General features: G+C 35.2%; 1 protein-coding gene across 1 annotated transcript; it reads left to right on the top strand.

Annotated features, from left to right (window-relative positions):
* The first annotated feature begins 5,456 nt into the window (after positions 1–5,456).
* Positions 5,457–7,587, top strand: LOC145058117 (putative indole-3-pyruvate monooxygenase YUCCA7). The gene is made up of 3 exons (XM_079006034.1): positions 5,457–6,302; positions 6,408–6,779; positions 7,048–7,587. The coding sequence occupies exons 1-3, from the start codon at positions 5,598–5,600 to the stop codon at positions 7,270–7,272; spliced, it is 1,302 nt and encodes a 433-aa protein (XP_078862160.1). The 5' UTR covers positions 5,457–5,597; the 3' UTR covers positions 7,273–7,587.
* The last annotated feature ends 6,438 nt before the right edge of the window (positions 7,588–14,025 follow it).

The following is a 14,025-nucleotide window of genomic DNA, read 5'->3' as shown; positions in this document are numbered from 1 at the left end:
AGTTAACGATTGGAAGAAAGATACAAATCTATTTGATCCGAGATTTTTGAATCGTAGAAAGAAAATCGATCAATCGATTAGATAAGGATAGGTAGAAAATCAAGAACGAGATTAGGAATTTGCTTTGATAACGTGAATCATACATATATTTTGGTCCAGTCAACATTAACCAATTGAACTTTGGGATATATGAATTGTAGGAAATTTAGTAAAAAGTTCAAAAAATACCTACCTTTTGATATTATTCATGCGCAAAGCTTCAAAATATGAAGAACAATAGTGGAGGATACCAGATTGTGAAGAATAATAGTGGTGGTGTGCCACCCTTGTAGAGATGGCAACGGGGGCGGGGAACACAGGGGACCCCAATCCCCATCCCCATCCCCGAATCCTCATTCCAATCCTCATCCCCATCTCCATCCCCATCGGGGAATATAAATAAACCCCCATCCCCACCCCCAACGGGGACTGGGGATCCCCAACGGGGAAACGGGGATTTTTTTTCTCTTTTAACATGCAAACTTTTACGTAAGAAAAAACTCTATATTTCAATTTTACCAACATAAATTTAAAGATTTTATAAAATATATAAGTACCCATAAATTGCAGAAAAAATATAAATAAATTTTCTACCAAATTTAAATACATACATCAAAAATCAAGTAAAAAAAATTATCAGATTGATATTTAAGGTAAAATAGATCAACCAAAGAGAAAAAAATATATATACACGAGTTTAAATTAGATAAAAGAAAAAGCAAAAAGTATAATTTCAACCAAGTAATTACTAATGAGTTAGGTTACTTAGCTCAAATTTTATGTATTATAAACTATATTATAAATATATGTTTTGTATTATTTTTATATATTAATATATGTCGGGGACGGGTCCAGGGTCGGGGATTAAGGGTATCCCCATCCCCATCCCCATCCCCACTTTTTTTATTCGGGTATTCCCCATCCCCGTCCCCATCCCCGGTCAACCTGGGGATTCCCCAGTCAAAACGGGTGCGGGTTTCGGGTTCCTCATTGGGTATAGGGATTTTTGCCATCCCTACACCCTTGTATCATCGTTTGTTGGAGAATGATGTTGCGAGGTAGGATTGAGAAAGCTAGTTGAGGGAATCTATTAAGGTAGTTCGTTGGTGAGGGAGCGACATTCAGACAAAGAAGGTTAGGGGAGAATGATGAGATGAAAACCTGGAGTGCCTTGGTTCTGTCAGCAGCTTAGGGTTCTGCCAACATCGATGAACCTAGTTATAGGTTTGGTGATCGTTTAGTTGTTGTTATGTGTGGTGAAAACGATGATGGATTAATAAGGTGTGAAACTGATATGCAATTTTAAAGGGTTAGTAACTGATTTGATTTTTTTGACATAATTAATTATAGATAAAGTTACTATTGTATCCTTATCAAATGATTGGTTAAGAATTAGTCATACATTCACACAATATTTATGGTTCATATATGAACCTAACTCTCTCTCTCTCTCTCTCTCTCTCTATATATATATATATATATATATATATATATATATATATATATATATATATATATATATATATATATATATATGGGTTTTAAAACTCATCTATAACGTTTTATAGCAGTTGACGATTGAAAATTTAATTTACAATAAGAAATGTTAATTCTTCCTGGTGGGACGGATTCTTGGAAATCCAAGTAATTTAGTAATGGGGATTTTTTGTTCATGATATTCGGACCTGGATTGACTCCAAAGTTTCGACCCCGATGAGCTATGGTGTGGATAAAGTTAGCTCCTATCAAGGTTGTCTGCTTTATTTGGCGTGCTTGTATCAACCGCATCTCGTCTGTTGTTGCCCTTTAACAACAAGGAATTTCTATCTCCTCTAACGCTTGTCACGGGAGTTTCGACGGGGTTGATGACACGAATCACCTTCTTGTTTGCTGCCCTTTTGCCACTGATGTCTTTCAATGAATCTTGATCTGGTGTGATATTCCTCGAATTCAATGTTTTTCGGTTGCTGAGCTCGTTGCTTTTACTGTAGGATCGGGGAATTATATAAAGAAGCGCAAGATTTGTTAGCTATCATCTATGGATACTTATGGAGCATTTGAAGAGCCGGTAATTATAAAATCTTCAATAAAATTTGTGTGTCGGCTGAAAAATTGGTTGATAACATTATTACTATGGTTTTTAGTTTGATTAAATACAAGGGGCACTATGGGAATTGTAATTAGGTGGATTGGGTTTATTGCCCTTTCAAAATTTTGTAAGTTGTAACTTGTTTTTATTTTCTGTGGCCTTGTAGCTTGATAGGTTTTGGGCTTTATAAAATTCCGTTGTTTCAAAAAAAATTATGATTGAAATTAAAAGTTGGGAAGTTAGTGTTAAACTTAATTATTTTAAGAATAATTACATAACAATAAATAAATACGTCAAACGATGTGCGGTTTGTGGTTTTGGCTCAGTACCACATAAAAGTACAACATGCACACTTGGACACCCCTTATTCAATGCAAAATGTTGATAGAAGAGTGTGAATAATGTGATTAGAATATATATATATATATATATATATATATATATATATATATATATATATATATATATATATATATATTTACTTTATTTCAAAAGAAAATGTAAAGTGTATTATTCGAAGAGTTCACCTGACTCGGCGCTAAAACTCAAATAAGAGGTAAATCAGGTAACACAAACAAATTACTTGCAGTTATAAATATTAACTTACTAAAAAAAAATTAATAGTTAATAATTGTGAAAATTTGAACCTATCAATACATGGATATTCACTTAACTGATTGTGTATATGGACGGTGATCAACCTTTCGAGGTTTAGATTTTGATAGATGTAAATTCTAATGCTACAATTTACTGTGTATTTGAGGTACTTGGAGATTAATTAGTGGTCCAATCTAATCCAATTCTACCTAAAAAACCACACAATTAATTCCAATCTCAATCATATATTAGTTCTATTTTGATTACCAAGGTCAGCCCCCAAGCTCAAAATACTCAGTCAACATTAGCTACTCCACGTGGGACTCATCTCGTTACCTCACATGGGCATTAAGACTAGTGGCTGCTCCTCTTTAGTTTGGTCCCTAATTTGAAGGTATACAAGATTCTGGGTTATGAATGTGTTTAAGTTCAAGGAACTTGTGGTTAAGAAGTGATTTGGGGGAAGAAAGAAAAGGCAGCCCACCAGTTTGTTTGTAGGGCAAGGTACATTTTTTTTCTTCGAAAAATAAGACAATTTGTTTATGGAATATTTCCAACTTTTGAAAGCCGAACTATATGATGTAACCTTTAAAGCTTTAACTACTTTAATGTATAAAACTAATGATTGAATCTTTTAGTGGTATCTTAATTCAATAGCTTTTAGGTAGTTCCCATATTCATGGGACTTAATTCTTATGCACAATAAATCTCACTTGTTTAATGTATTTAAGTAACATCAACTTCTTGTACAAGCCCCTAAATTTGTATGAGAGGCCAACTATATCCAAGATTAAAACTTAATGATGTCTAATTTAATTAACTTACAAAATCAATGGATCGAAATAGTTATTCCGTAGGGTTGTCAATAATACCATCCAAGTCAAGTTAATATTTAATGTATATATTTTTGTTATTTTTAAGATTTTTGGCTTTACTTATATTCCATATTATATTATCTTGTAGTGTATTAAATTAAAGGATAAATACGCACTTTAACCCAAAAGATACGATTTAAGTTTTGAGAATTTGAGCAATGGACTACATATCCAAAAAAAAAATAACAATAAATATTTTAAGTCCTATAATGACTTTACTCTATAAGATATCGGTCTTGTATGCATTAATTATTGTACGAGTATTAAGAATGTATGAAAAAATAATTTGAAAATCAAAGTCATTCTATAACTCCTTATATTTAGGGGTTGGCTATAAAAAGATTATTATAAGTAGTTATGTATAGGTTGGCTTTTGATAAATATTTCTATGGGGTGTCTTAATAGCAACACTTTTATTTAGAAACTAAAAAAAAAAAATTATTGAAAAGTTCAATTACCATTGATATTTGGATAATCCATGCACAATTATTGATATTTCAATAAGATTTGAATTAAATTGAATGCCAATTTGACATTCAATAGATTAAATTACTATACAAGTTTAATTGTTATTGAACTCTATATCATAAATTAAATTATATAAATATGAAAAATAAAACCTTTTATAATTTAATATATTTTAGAAATAAATAAATAAAGTTCTATATTAATAACAACGATAATCTGATAGTTATTAAACTTTAATAGGTTTAATGTATTATGAATCTATATAACAATTTATGTTTAAAATGTTGTATGGTACAATTTTATAAACCATAAATTTTTATGTATAGAAAAAAATTGTTGTGTACTACTTACTTCCCATAAACTATGGATGCCGTAAGAATTTAAAGAAAATTGAAGAAAATTTTGAGTTCACGCAAATTACATAAAAACTGAAAAATCTTTAAATCTTGGTGTAATATGGAATAGCGTTATCACATAACATAAGAATAAATTTGAGGCCCATATCCCATGCATGAGACTCTTAGAGGCCCTTTTCATGGGTTGTTTTCAGCCTTCTTTAACTCCTCAGAAATTCTTGTGCACATTTACCTATCCACAATTCCATTGTTTTATAAACGTGCTAACTGCTAACCAATTGTTTATTATCATTAGTTTGCCTCAATATATCAGGGTATGTGAAGAAGATGCCACACAAAGCTGCTAATTAACTTGGCGGATATATATATATATATATATATATATATATATATATATATATATATATATATATATATATATATATATATATATATATATATATATATACATGTACTCTTTTTGCCAAACTTAGTACGTACAGAAAATACATAAGGGGGTTTTATTCAGATTTTTTATAAGAATAAGTGCATTCTTTTGGTTTTGGTACATATAAATAGTTCACTCCATTGATCTTGTTCTCATTAATCATATGCCTCCCAACATGATTGCCTAAACTTAGCAAAGCAACACATATTAACTAATCATGTGTTATTCATGACATACACCCTCCTGACCATTTAAGAGCGAAATTGTGGTCACAGGTTTTGATTTCCTTTTGTCCAATCAATTTATATATGCTATTTTCATCCATCGATCATTTAGCCTCTTTTTTATCATCTTTTTCTTTTCTGTATACGTACATATGTAAGTACCTACGTATGGATTCCATAACTTAACGAACTTTATTTTCAAGAAGAAAACAATAAACTAGACCAGTTGCTATTACTTTATTTCCTTGAAAATGACCATCTTAAAGCTATCACTTTCCAATATCCCAATCACATGCAACGCCTTGTGGCCTAACCCTCCCCTATTTATACCTCTGCGCACCCTCTCACCCCCTCCACACATTTACATCTTCCCTTAATTCAGTTTCTCTTCTCTCTCTCTCTCTCTCTCTCTCTCTCTCTCTCTACTCTTGACCTCTGTCCTATCCATTTCACTTGCCCATACTTGGAAAAAAGAATCTAGACGTATACTGTTGTATTCATTCAATACTTTAGATCCTTTTGATGCATTGTTCTTGTAACACTATCAATCTTGATCATCAAAACTTTACAACCATGGTTCATCAAGCTCATGAACATGGAGATTTGTTCTCCCGGAGATGCATACTGGTAAACGGTCCGGTGATAGTTGGGGCTGGCCCATCGGGGTTGGCAGTCGGTGCAGGTCTCCAGCAACAAGGGGTTCCCTTTGTCATCGTTGACCGTGCTGATTGCATTGCTTCCCTCTGGCAAAACAAGACTTACGATCGTCTGACACTTCATCTCCCAAAGAAATTCTGTCAATTACCTTTCTTCCCTTTCCCACCTAATTTCCCTGAGTACCCTTCCAAATATCAGTTTGTTGACTACCTTGAATCATATGCGAAGAGATTTCAGATAAACCCACGTTTTAATGAGTCTGTTGAGTCTGCTAAGTATGACGAGAGCTGTGGGTTGTGGCGTGTGAGGACTGTTGTGGATGATTGTGAGGTTGAGTATATATGTAGGTGGCTGGTGGTGGCAACCGGAGAGAATGCAGAGAAGGTGGTGCCGGAGTTTGAAGGGTTGGATGAGTTTGCCGGCCGTGTTATGCATGCTTGTGACTACAAGTCCGGCGAGGCTTTTGAAGGTGAAAGAGTTTTGGTGGTCGGCTGTGGGAACTCCGGCATGGAAGTTTCTCTTGATCTCTGCCACCACAATGCTTTTCCGTCCATGGTTGTCCGAAGCTCGGTAAGATTAATACTAAAAAACAACATAATTCTTTAAATTTACAATACGTTATCTTAAAAATTCAAACTGGAAAGGTTTCTTAATTCTTTTGGTTTGAATCCCCAGGTTCATGTCTTACCGAGGGAAACTTCTGGAAAATCGACATTCGAATTGGCATCTTCGTTGATGAAATGGTTGCCAGTAAAGGTGGTGGATAAGATTCTGCTGATTCTTGCTAGGTGTAGTCTCGGGAATTTAGAGAAATATGGTATAAAGAGACCAGTAATGGGTCCAATTGAGCTCAAGAACACTCATGGGAAAACCCCTGTTCTGGATATTGGTGCATTACAAAAGATCAAATCTGGAAAGATTCAAATAGTTCCAGGAATCAAGAAATTTTCAAGTACTGGTGTGGAGCTCGTCAATGGCGAAAATCTAGAAATAGATTCAGTTATTTTAGCAACGGGGTATTGCAGCAACGTTCCTTCATGGCTAAAGGTAACATCTTTAAGAAATTTCAATACCATTAATCATTAATCCCAACAAACATACTTTTATATTTATTTTCTTAAAGGTATATCGATTCATGTGACAGTTATGGAAGTTGGGTTTCCTGTAGATGACTAGATACTCTGTTTTTGTCTACTTGTAGTGTTGGGCTCTGTTTTCTTTTTTATTTATATCAAGTATTGATTTCTTTAAAGAATGTAAAATACCATTTATACCCTTTAGTCTAATGAGTTGTTTATTTTGGTGATGACTTCAGGAAAGTGATTTATTTACAAGAGAAGGGATGCCAAAGATGCCGTTTCCAGAGGGGTGGAAAGGGAAATCAGGGTTATATGCAGTTGGGTTCACAAGGAGAGGTCTCTCTGGTGCATCTTTTGACGCCATTAGAGTCTCACAAGACATTGCTAAAATTTGGCATCAAGAAACCAAATCACAAAGCAATCATTATGTCACTGTTTCGTGTGATCGAAGATGTAAATAGATGTAATAACTCGTCCTACATGAATTAAAGATCAGAATAGTCAGCTGAGCTCCCCTTACTTACTTCCACAATGATTATAAATTGATCAAGAACTTATTGGACTAATCTATAACATTAAGCTTGAGGTGTTACAGTAGATTGGTAGAAGGAACAGAATCGGTTTTTGTGGTCTTTTTTTATTTATTTATATTATTATGTTTTGTAACGTGGTACACTGACATATAAGAAAATGTTCTCACGTAATAAAAAGAGAGAATAGCCATCTCCGGTTAAAGCTTAGGGTGTTTTGGGGAATTATCTAAAAAGAAAAGGAGGATGAGGCGTTTTTTTATTTGTTTTAGTTTTAGCGTTTTGTATATCTATCTTGTGGTGTAGTCTTTATAAAATAAGACCAATGGATTTTAGAAAAGAATTGTTTTTATTTTTAATTAGTTTATAACCCGTAAAAATCATGGTTATAAAATTAATTTATTTTTTATAGTAAATATTTAAAATTATTAATCAACTATTTTAAATAAGTTATTAATTAAGAAATATTTTTTTAGTTATATAAAATTATAATCATTGATTTAAATAAGTATATTACCTTATAATTTGTATTAATTTTATTTTAACTTTTGTTCTAATTTTATTAATTTAATGTAATTAAAATGAAAAGTTTTAAATTTGAGATGGAGAATCAATAAGTTGAAAAATAAATGACATTAATTAGAAAATCTAATAGAGTCACACGTAACAAAAGAAGAATAAACATATTATTTTATTAGAATATGAAAATTTAGATGAAAATTAAGATTTCACATGTTGTGTCCGAAACAGAACTTACTGAAACTTTTATAGTAGTTTTATGATTTAAACTTTTAAAATTAACTTCAAATTAGAAAAACCATTTAGAACTACCAACTTTAATTTTTTAATTTAAAAATAAAAACTTAAAACTCAAAAGTTACTTCATAGGTTCTAACTATAACTTTTATGTAATTTTATACTTTTAAAAATTTATAATTACTTTGTGAAACATTTATTTATAACTATCTATTTCCAATTTTCAGCTATCATTTACTTAATACAAGTTATTTTGCTCAAACATACCTTAAAATTTCCTTTCGGGTAACGACACTACAATTGGTCCATAATTATATTAAATAAAAATGGATGGGTTGAAGGACAAAAGTGATAAAACTATGGTCCCAATTAATGAGGTAGGTCCAGATTTCATTATGCCTCTAACCTTGGCTATTAACCTTTAAATTTAATCTCACGACTCGAGCACCTCTCCTATATGTATGATAAGTTCACATGGGCTCATAGAGAAATAGATATGAAAAGTACAACCCCCATCTAAATCCATGGCTAATGGTCGACAAGAAATCTATAAATCAAAAACACAAAATTTATAAATAAATCATAATATTAATAATTAATCCTAACAATCATTTTCTAAAAATCATTTAAAATATAGCAAAATCATCCAAATAACCATGACTTTTACAAGTCACCACATGTGAAAATATGAAATTTGTGCGTGTGTTCATGTGGTCATGTACAAAAATTATGGATTTTTGGCAACTTCAACCCGTAATATCTCAATCATATGAATTTCATTGAGCTGATTTTTTTTATAATCTTATTTGAACCAAGAGGTATCTATAAACATATTACACTGCAAATTTGGATATTGAGAAGTTGTTGAGTATCAAAAATATTGTGAATATGTCGAAAGTACGGAGCATGTCGAAATCATCAAAAATCGAAAGTTAATGAAGTCAAAGGATACCGAAAGTACAATCGATATCGAAGTACTGATTAGAGCTAAATAAGCTCCTTTGATATATCTTTTTACTACACGACACATTTTGTACATGTCATTATCTTAGTCCTTGTATTTTTATGACCAAATGTATTGTACATGTGTGCCTATATATAGTGTATTAGTCTTTGTGTTACGTTTACGAGTCTTTTTCATATGCTTACAGCTCTTTGTTATTAGATCTATTAACTGTTGTAATCCTACACCTTGTGATTAATAAGTTAAACTAAATAATTTACATCTTATTTTAAATTCGTTTAGTAAATTGTTGTTATTACATTCTTAAGTTAAACAAATCATCAAGTTGTATCAGAGCACAATTCGTTGAACTCTTTTGAGAAATTCTTTCTTATTTCATCATAGATTTAAACTTGTTTTTATATCTATAATTTCATGATTGAAATTTGTTTTTTCGAAGTTTCTTAAAGTTTATCGATTATGTTTTTTCAATTCAATTCAATGAAGAATCTCAATGCTTCTTGAAACATCCCAAAAAATATAGACCAAAATTTTCATTTTTAAATCATTAATAAAACCATAAATATCATCATCATATAAAAAGCCTAAATAGTGTATCTCAAAATATCATAACATCTGTAAAAATATATCAAAGTATAAACATCACAAGCTAAACAAATGGTGTGTTCATTGCAATCATCCCGAGCTCTTCCCTTTGCTATCGAAAGTACCTGAAACCAAAACTGAAAACTATAAGCACAAAGTTTAGTGAATCTCCCCAAACTACCACATACCATACACATAATAGCATACATAGCATACATAGGGCCTTGCCCACTACATCGAGCCCCGCCCAGCATCGAACCGAAGTCTGGCATCGGCCCCGCCGGCATCGGGCCCTGCCCGACATCGGACCGAAGTCTGGTATACATATAACATAGCAACAAGCATATAACACATAATCTTATAACATAAACATATAAACATTCCTCGGGCTTGCCCCGACATCGGACCGAAGTTCGGAACGCGTAAAGAAACACATGCAAGAATCACAAAGACATCAAGCATACAAACATTCCTCGGGCTTGCCCCGGCATCGGACCGAAGTCCGGAAACATATAACTACATCGGGTTAACCCCGACAATGCTAACATACATAAACGGGCCAGCCTTAGTGCCTTAGACTCGTTTCTACTGGAAGAGGACTCACCTCGCATTGTTGAAGTCCCACAAGTAAATCACGGGCTAGTGGTTGACAGATCCCCAAACTGTCAACATCAAAACAAAACCTAATTAACCATTTGGACTTATAATGCATAACTCTCAAATCCCCACTTAGGGAAAAAGGACCATTTTACCCCTAACTTAGCTTGGTTCAAGATTAAGGCCCAAACTCATACCCTGAGAGCCCAAAAAGTCAAATAGTCAACCAAGGCCCAACTATGGCCCATTTTTTCAAATTGGACCCAAACCTCTACATGGTCTTGCCTTAAGGCCCAACCATTTATTCCTGGTCCAACACTTGACATTCTGATGGTCCAATATCTTATAATCATCAAGGCCCTTTTATGGCCCATCTATGGCCCAACTTTCCAAATTAGGCCCAAACCTTTCCAATGGGCCTTATCCTTAAGCCCAATGCAAATGTTCTAGTCCATTTACTTGTTAATAGTTGGCCCATCAAGAGTCCAGACATCTAGGCCCAACTCTAATCCCAACACAATTAGGGTTTTCACATGAAATGACAATTAGGGTTAAGTTTTCTTACTTAACCCATTAATTACTTAATCCATTAAGTCCATCACTCCATTAGGCCATTCATACAATGTAGTTAGTCATAAATCAAAATTCTAGTCTATCAGTCCAAATGCAGGTCCCGGCAATTCCCAAACTAACATTCCCAGAATTAGGGTTTTCTAAACCCTAATTAGGGTATCCAACCCAATCACAAGCCAACTAAGCCCAAAATCTAAGTCTTTAGATTAATTAGGGTTTCATTAGGCCCACTAGGGTTTCATAAGTTGGGCACCACCCGTTACCACCTCGGGTAGTGGTGGTCAACGGCAACCACCACCTCACGGTGGTGGTTATGCTTCTAGTCTAATTACGTCCAAGCATCACAAAAGCAAACTAATCACGAGCAAAAGCACACTACCACCCAACACGACGGCTAGTGGCGGCAAGAGGCGACAGCCACCACCTCACGATGGTGGTTATGAGTTTTCTTGATTATACTAGTCACTAATTACAATTTTACAATGATTTAACCCAAGATAACACACACACAACAAGGTAAAAACACACACACAACCACCCTTGTGGTGGCCAGCGGTGGTATATGGTGGCAGCCACCATCTCATGGTGGTGGTGGTGGGTTTTCCCTGTGAATTCTAACTATCAAAGCACCCAAACACCTCTCCACTGAAATAAACACACACAACATGTTTTGCCCAGAACAGTAACACAACCACCTACCTGGTGGTATATAGTGGCGACGATGGCGCTAGATGGCGGCAGTTTGCGATGGCCGGAGCAACGACTCGAGTAACAGCTGACGGAATCGAGCAACGGCAGAGTAGCAACAACGCTACAGCCAACGTTAACGGTGACTAGTGGCTTGATCTTCTTCATTACCGACGTCCCATCGCCGACCTTCGTCCTCAGCCTCAACAGCAGTGGCGATAATGGTGTTTCGGTAGTGATGGTTGCACTTCGATAACGAAGTAGCAAGTAGCGGCTGGAGGGTCACATGCAACATCTGGCGACAGAAGTGATGGTGGCGGCGGCCGGAGATCGTAGAAACGGAGGTGGCAGCAGCAGCAATTAGTGAAACAGTCGCATGGCGGCAATGGCACTGATGAGACTCAATCCATCACCTTCGATCGATCCTCCCCGATAACAGCATCGGTCTCAGTGGTTCCTCCCGGCGACACCCGACGTCCGGTGACGGTAGAGGTAGTGGCGGCTGGAGGGAGGGAGGCATAAGGTGGCGACAACGTCTTCTAGGGTTAGGGTTAGACGGGTGGTGAGGTTATATACTCCCTTCCCATTTCAACCTTTTGCCATAATGCCACTTCCAGTCCCTTATTTTCCTTCTTTTTTCAAACTAAGTCCTTAATTTACCCTTTCTACCCTAACTTCGGAAATCCCTTTCAAATTAACTCCGTAATTTACCCAACAGCCCTCAATTCTCAAAATCCTTTCATAATAAGTCCAATACCTACCAAACACCCCCTGTCTTCTAAAAATCTTTACAAAATAAGTCCCGAAATTACACTTTAATCCCCGAATAATCCAAATTATATCATTTGGCTCCCCGAAACCAACACCCCACTAAATATCATGGACTTTAGGACTACTATTCATTTATAAATATTTATTTATTTATTTGTTTACTAAACGGGATGTTACACTTCTACACTGATCAACTATGCAATTTTCTTGGTTCATCTACAAAAATTCTGATTTTACTTTTCATATAATAATTATTATGAATAGTCTAATTGTGGAAGATTCTCTTACTGGAATGGATGAAGATTGATGGAGGCCAATCAATAAAATAATACTATTATTAATATATTAGAACTTATAATATATTAATAATCACAAGTGTACTTTCTCTCATTTTGTCTATCCAAGTATTGCAATGCCAAAAACCCAAATGGACCATGCCGGGTCGGGTCAAGTACATACCAAATAAAGTTATGGACTTAGACACTATATCCAACATGAACTGCTCTGGAATCTGTCTGTTGCGTCTCTGGTTATACCCCAGCTACAATTTCCATAAGTACACTCAATCAAATATTGATAACTATACTGAGGGTAAAATGACTATTTTACCCCTGGTCAAAGTCAACCTCTCGGTCAAAGTCAACATACAGTTGACTTGACTCGTCGAGTTGGCCCACCAACTCGTCGAGTCCTTATTCTCATTTCTCAAATCTGCTCGCTACTACTCGTCGAGTTTGGCATAGACTCGACGAGTTCCACTTTGATACAAACACTTAGTCAATTTGCATCTGACTCGCCGAGTTGTATGAAAAACTCTTCGAGTTCTCCTTCATCATATGAACACTCCAACTGGGACTCGCTGAGTTGTATGAACAACTCGCCGAGTCTGTTCTTGGGATATGAAGATTGCCTTGGACTCGCCGAGTCAGGGCATTGACTCGCCGAGTCCCTCCATGAATGAGTCCGATCTCCAACCAATGAGTTCACCTAAAACTCACTGGTTCCATTCGACATAAACATAGAAGGGGGAAAACTCGAGGACTCACGATCCGACTCGCCGAGTCTGAAGAACGACTCACCAAGTCGGTTGCATGCACTTCTATACAATCGATTATGTTCAAAACCACTACATACAACTTATAGATCTAGGTTTCTAAGGATTGTTTACAACGTAAAGTTTCCAACTTTACGTGTACATATGCATAAAAAGGGATTTAAAGGCTCAAAAGACACTCAAAAGAGTAGATCTAGGGCTTTCATGTAAAATGGCTCCATAAAGGAGTTAGATCTACGTTTTTGGAACTAAAACATGGCTAGATTCGAAGGCTAATCAACCCAATGTGATCTGTCTACTATAAACAAGATAAGCAATGGATAAAATGGCCTAAATGTGATTAATAATGGAGAATCACTCAAAGAAATAGAAGGAATCCGATTATTACCTCAATAAACTCTGTAGTGGGTGCGAGATCTTGGATCTCCTTCTACCCCTTTGGATCTAGCTTCCTTCTTTTCTTTAAAACTTCATGATTCACACAAGAAATGCTCAAAATGCTCAAGGAATGGCTAGGGTTTGCTAAATGATGCTCTGAGGGTGAAGGAGGCGAGTTTGGGGCTCATAAAATGGTTTAAATAGGGTGCAAAACTCGTGGATCTAGGGTTTCTTTCAGACTAGCGGACTCACCGAGTCCAGGATATGGACTCGCCGAGTCGCCAACTTAAACGTGCTTAAAATCTCTTCTCTACTCGGC

This window comes from Lactuca serriola, chromosome 6 (assembly GCF_051521515.1).
Source record: "Lactuca serriola cultivar US96UC23 chromosome 6, Lser_US96UC23_V15, whole genome shotgun sequence".
Taxonomy (NCBI): Eukaryota; Viridiplantae; Streptophyta; class Magnoliopsida; order Asterales; family Asteraceae; genus Lactuca; species Lactuca serriola.
The sequence above is the reverse complement of the archived record's forward strand: the minus strand, read 5'-3'. Positions and strand labels throughout refer to the sequence as shown.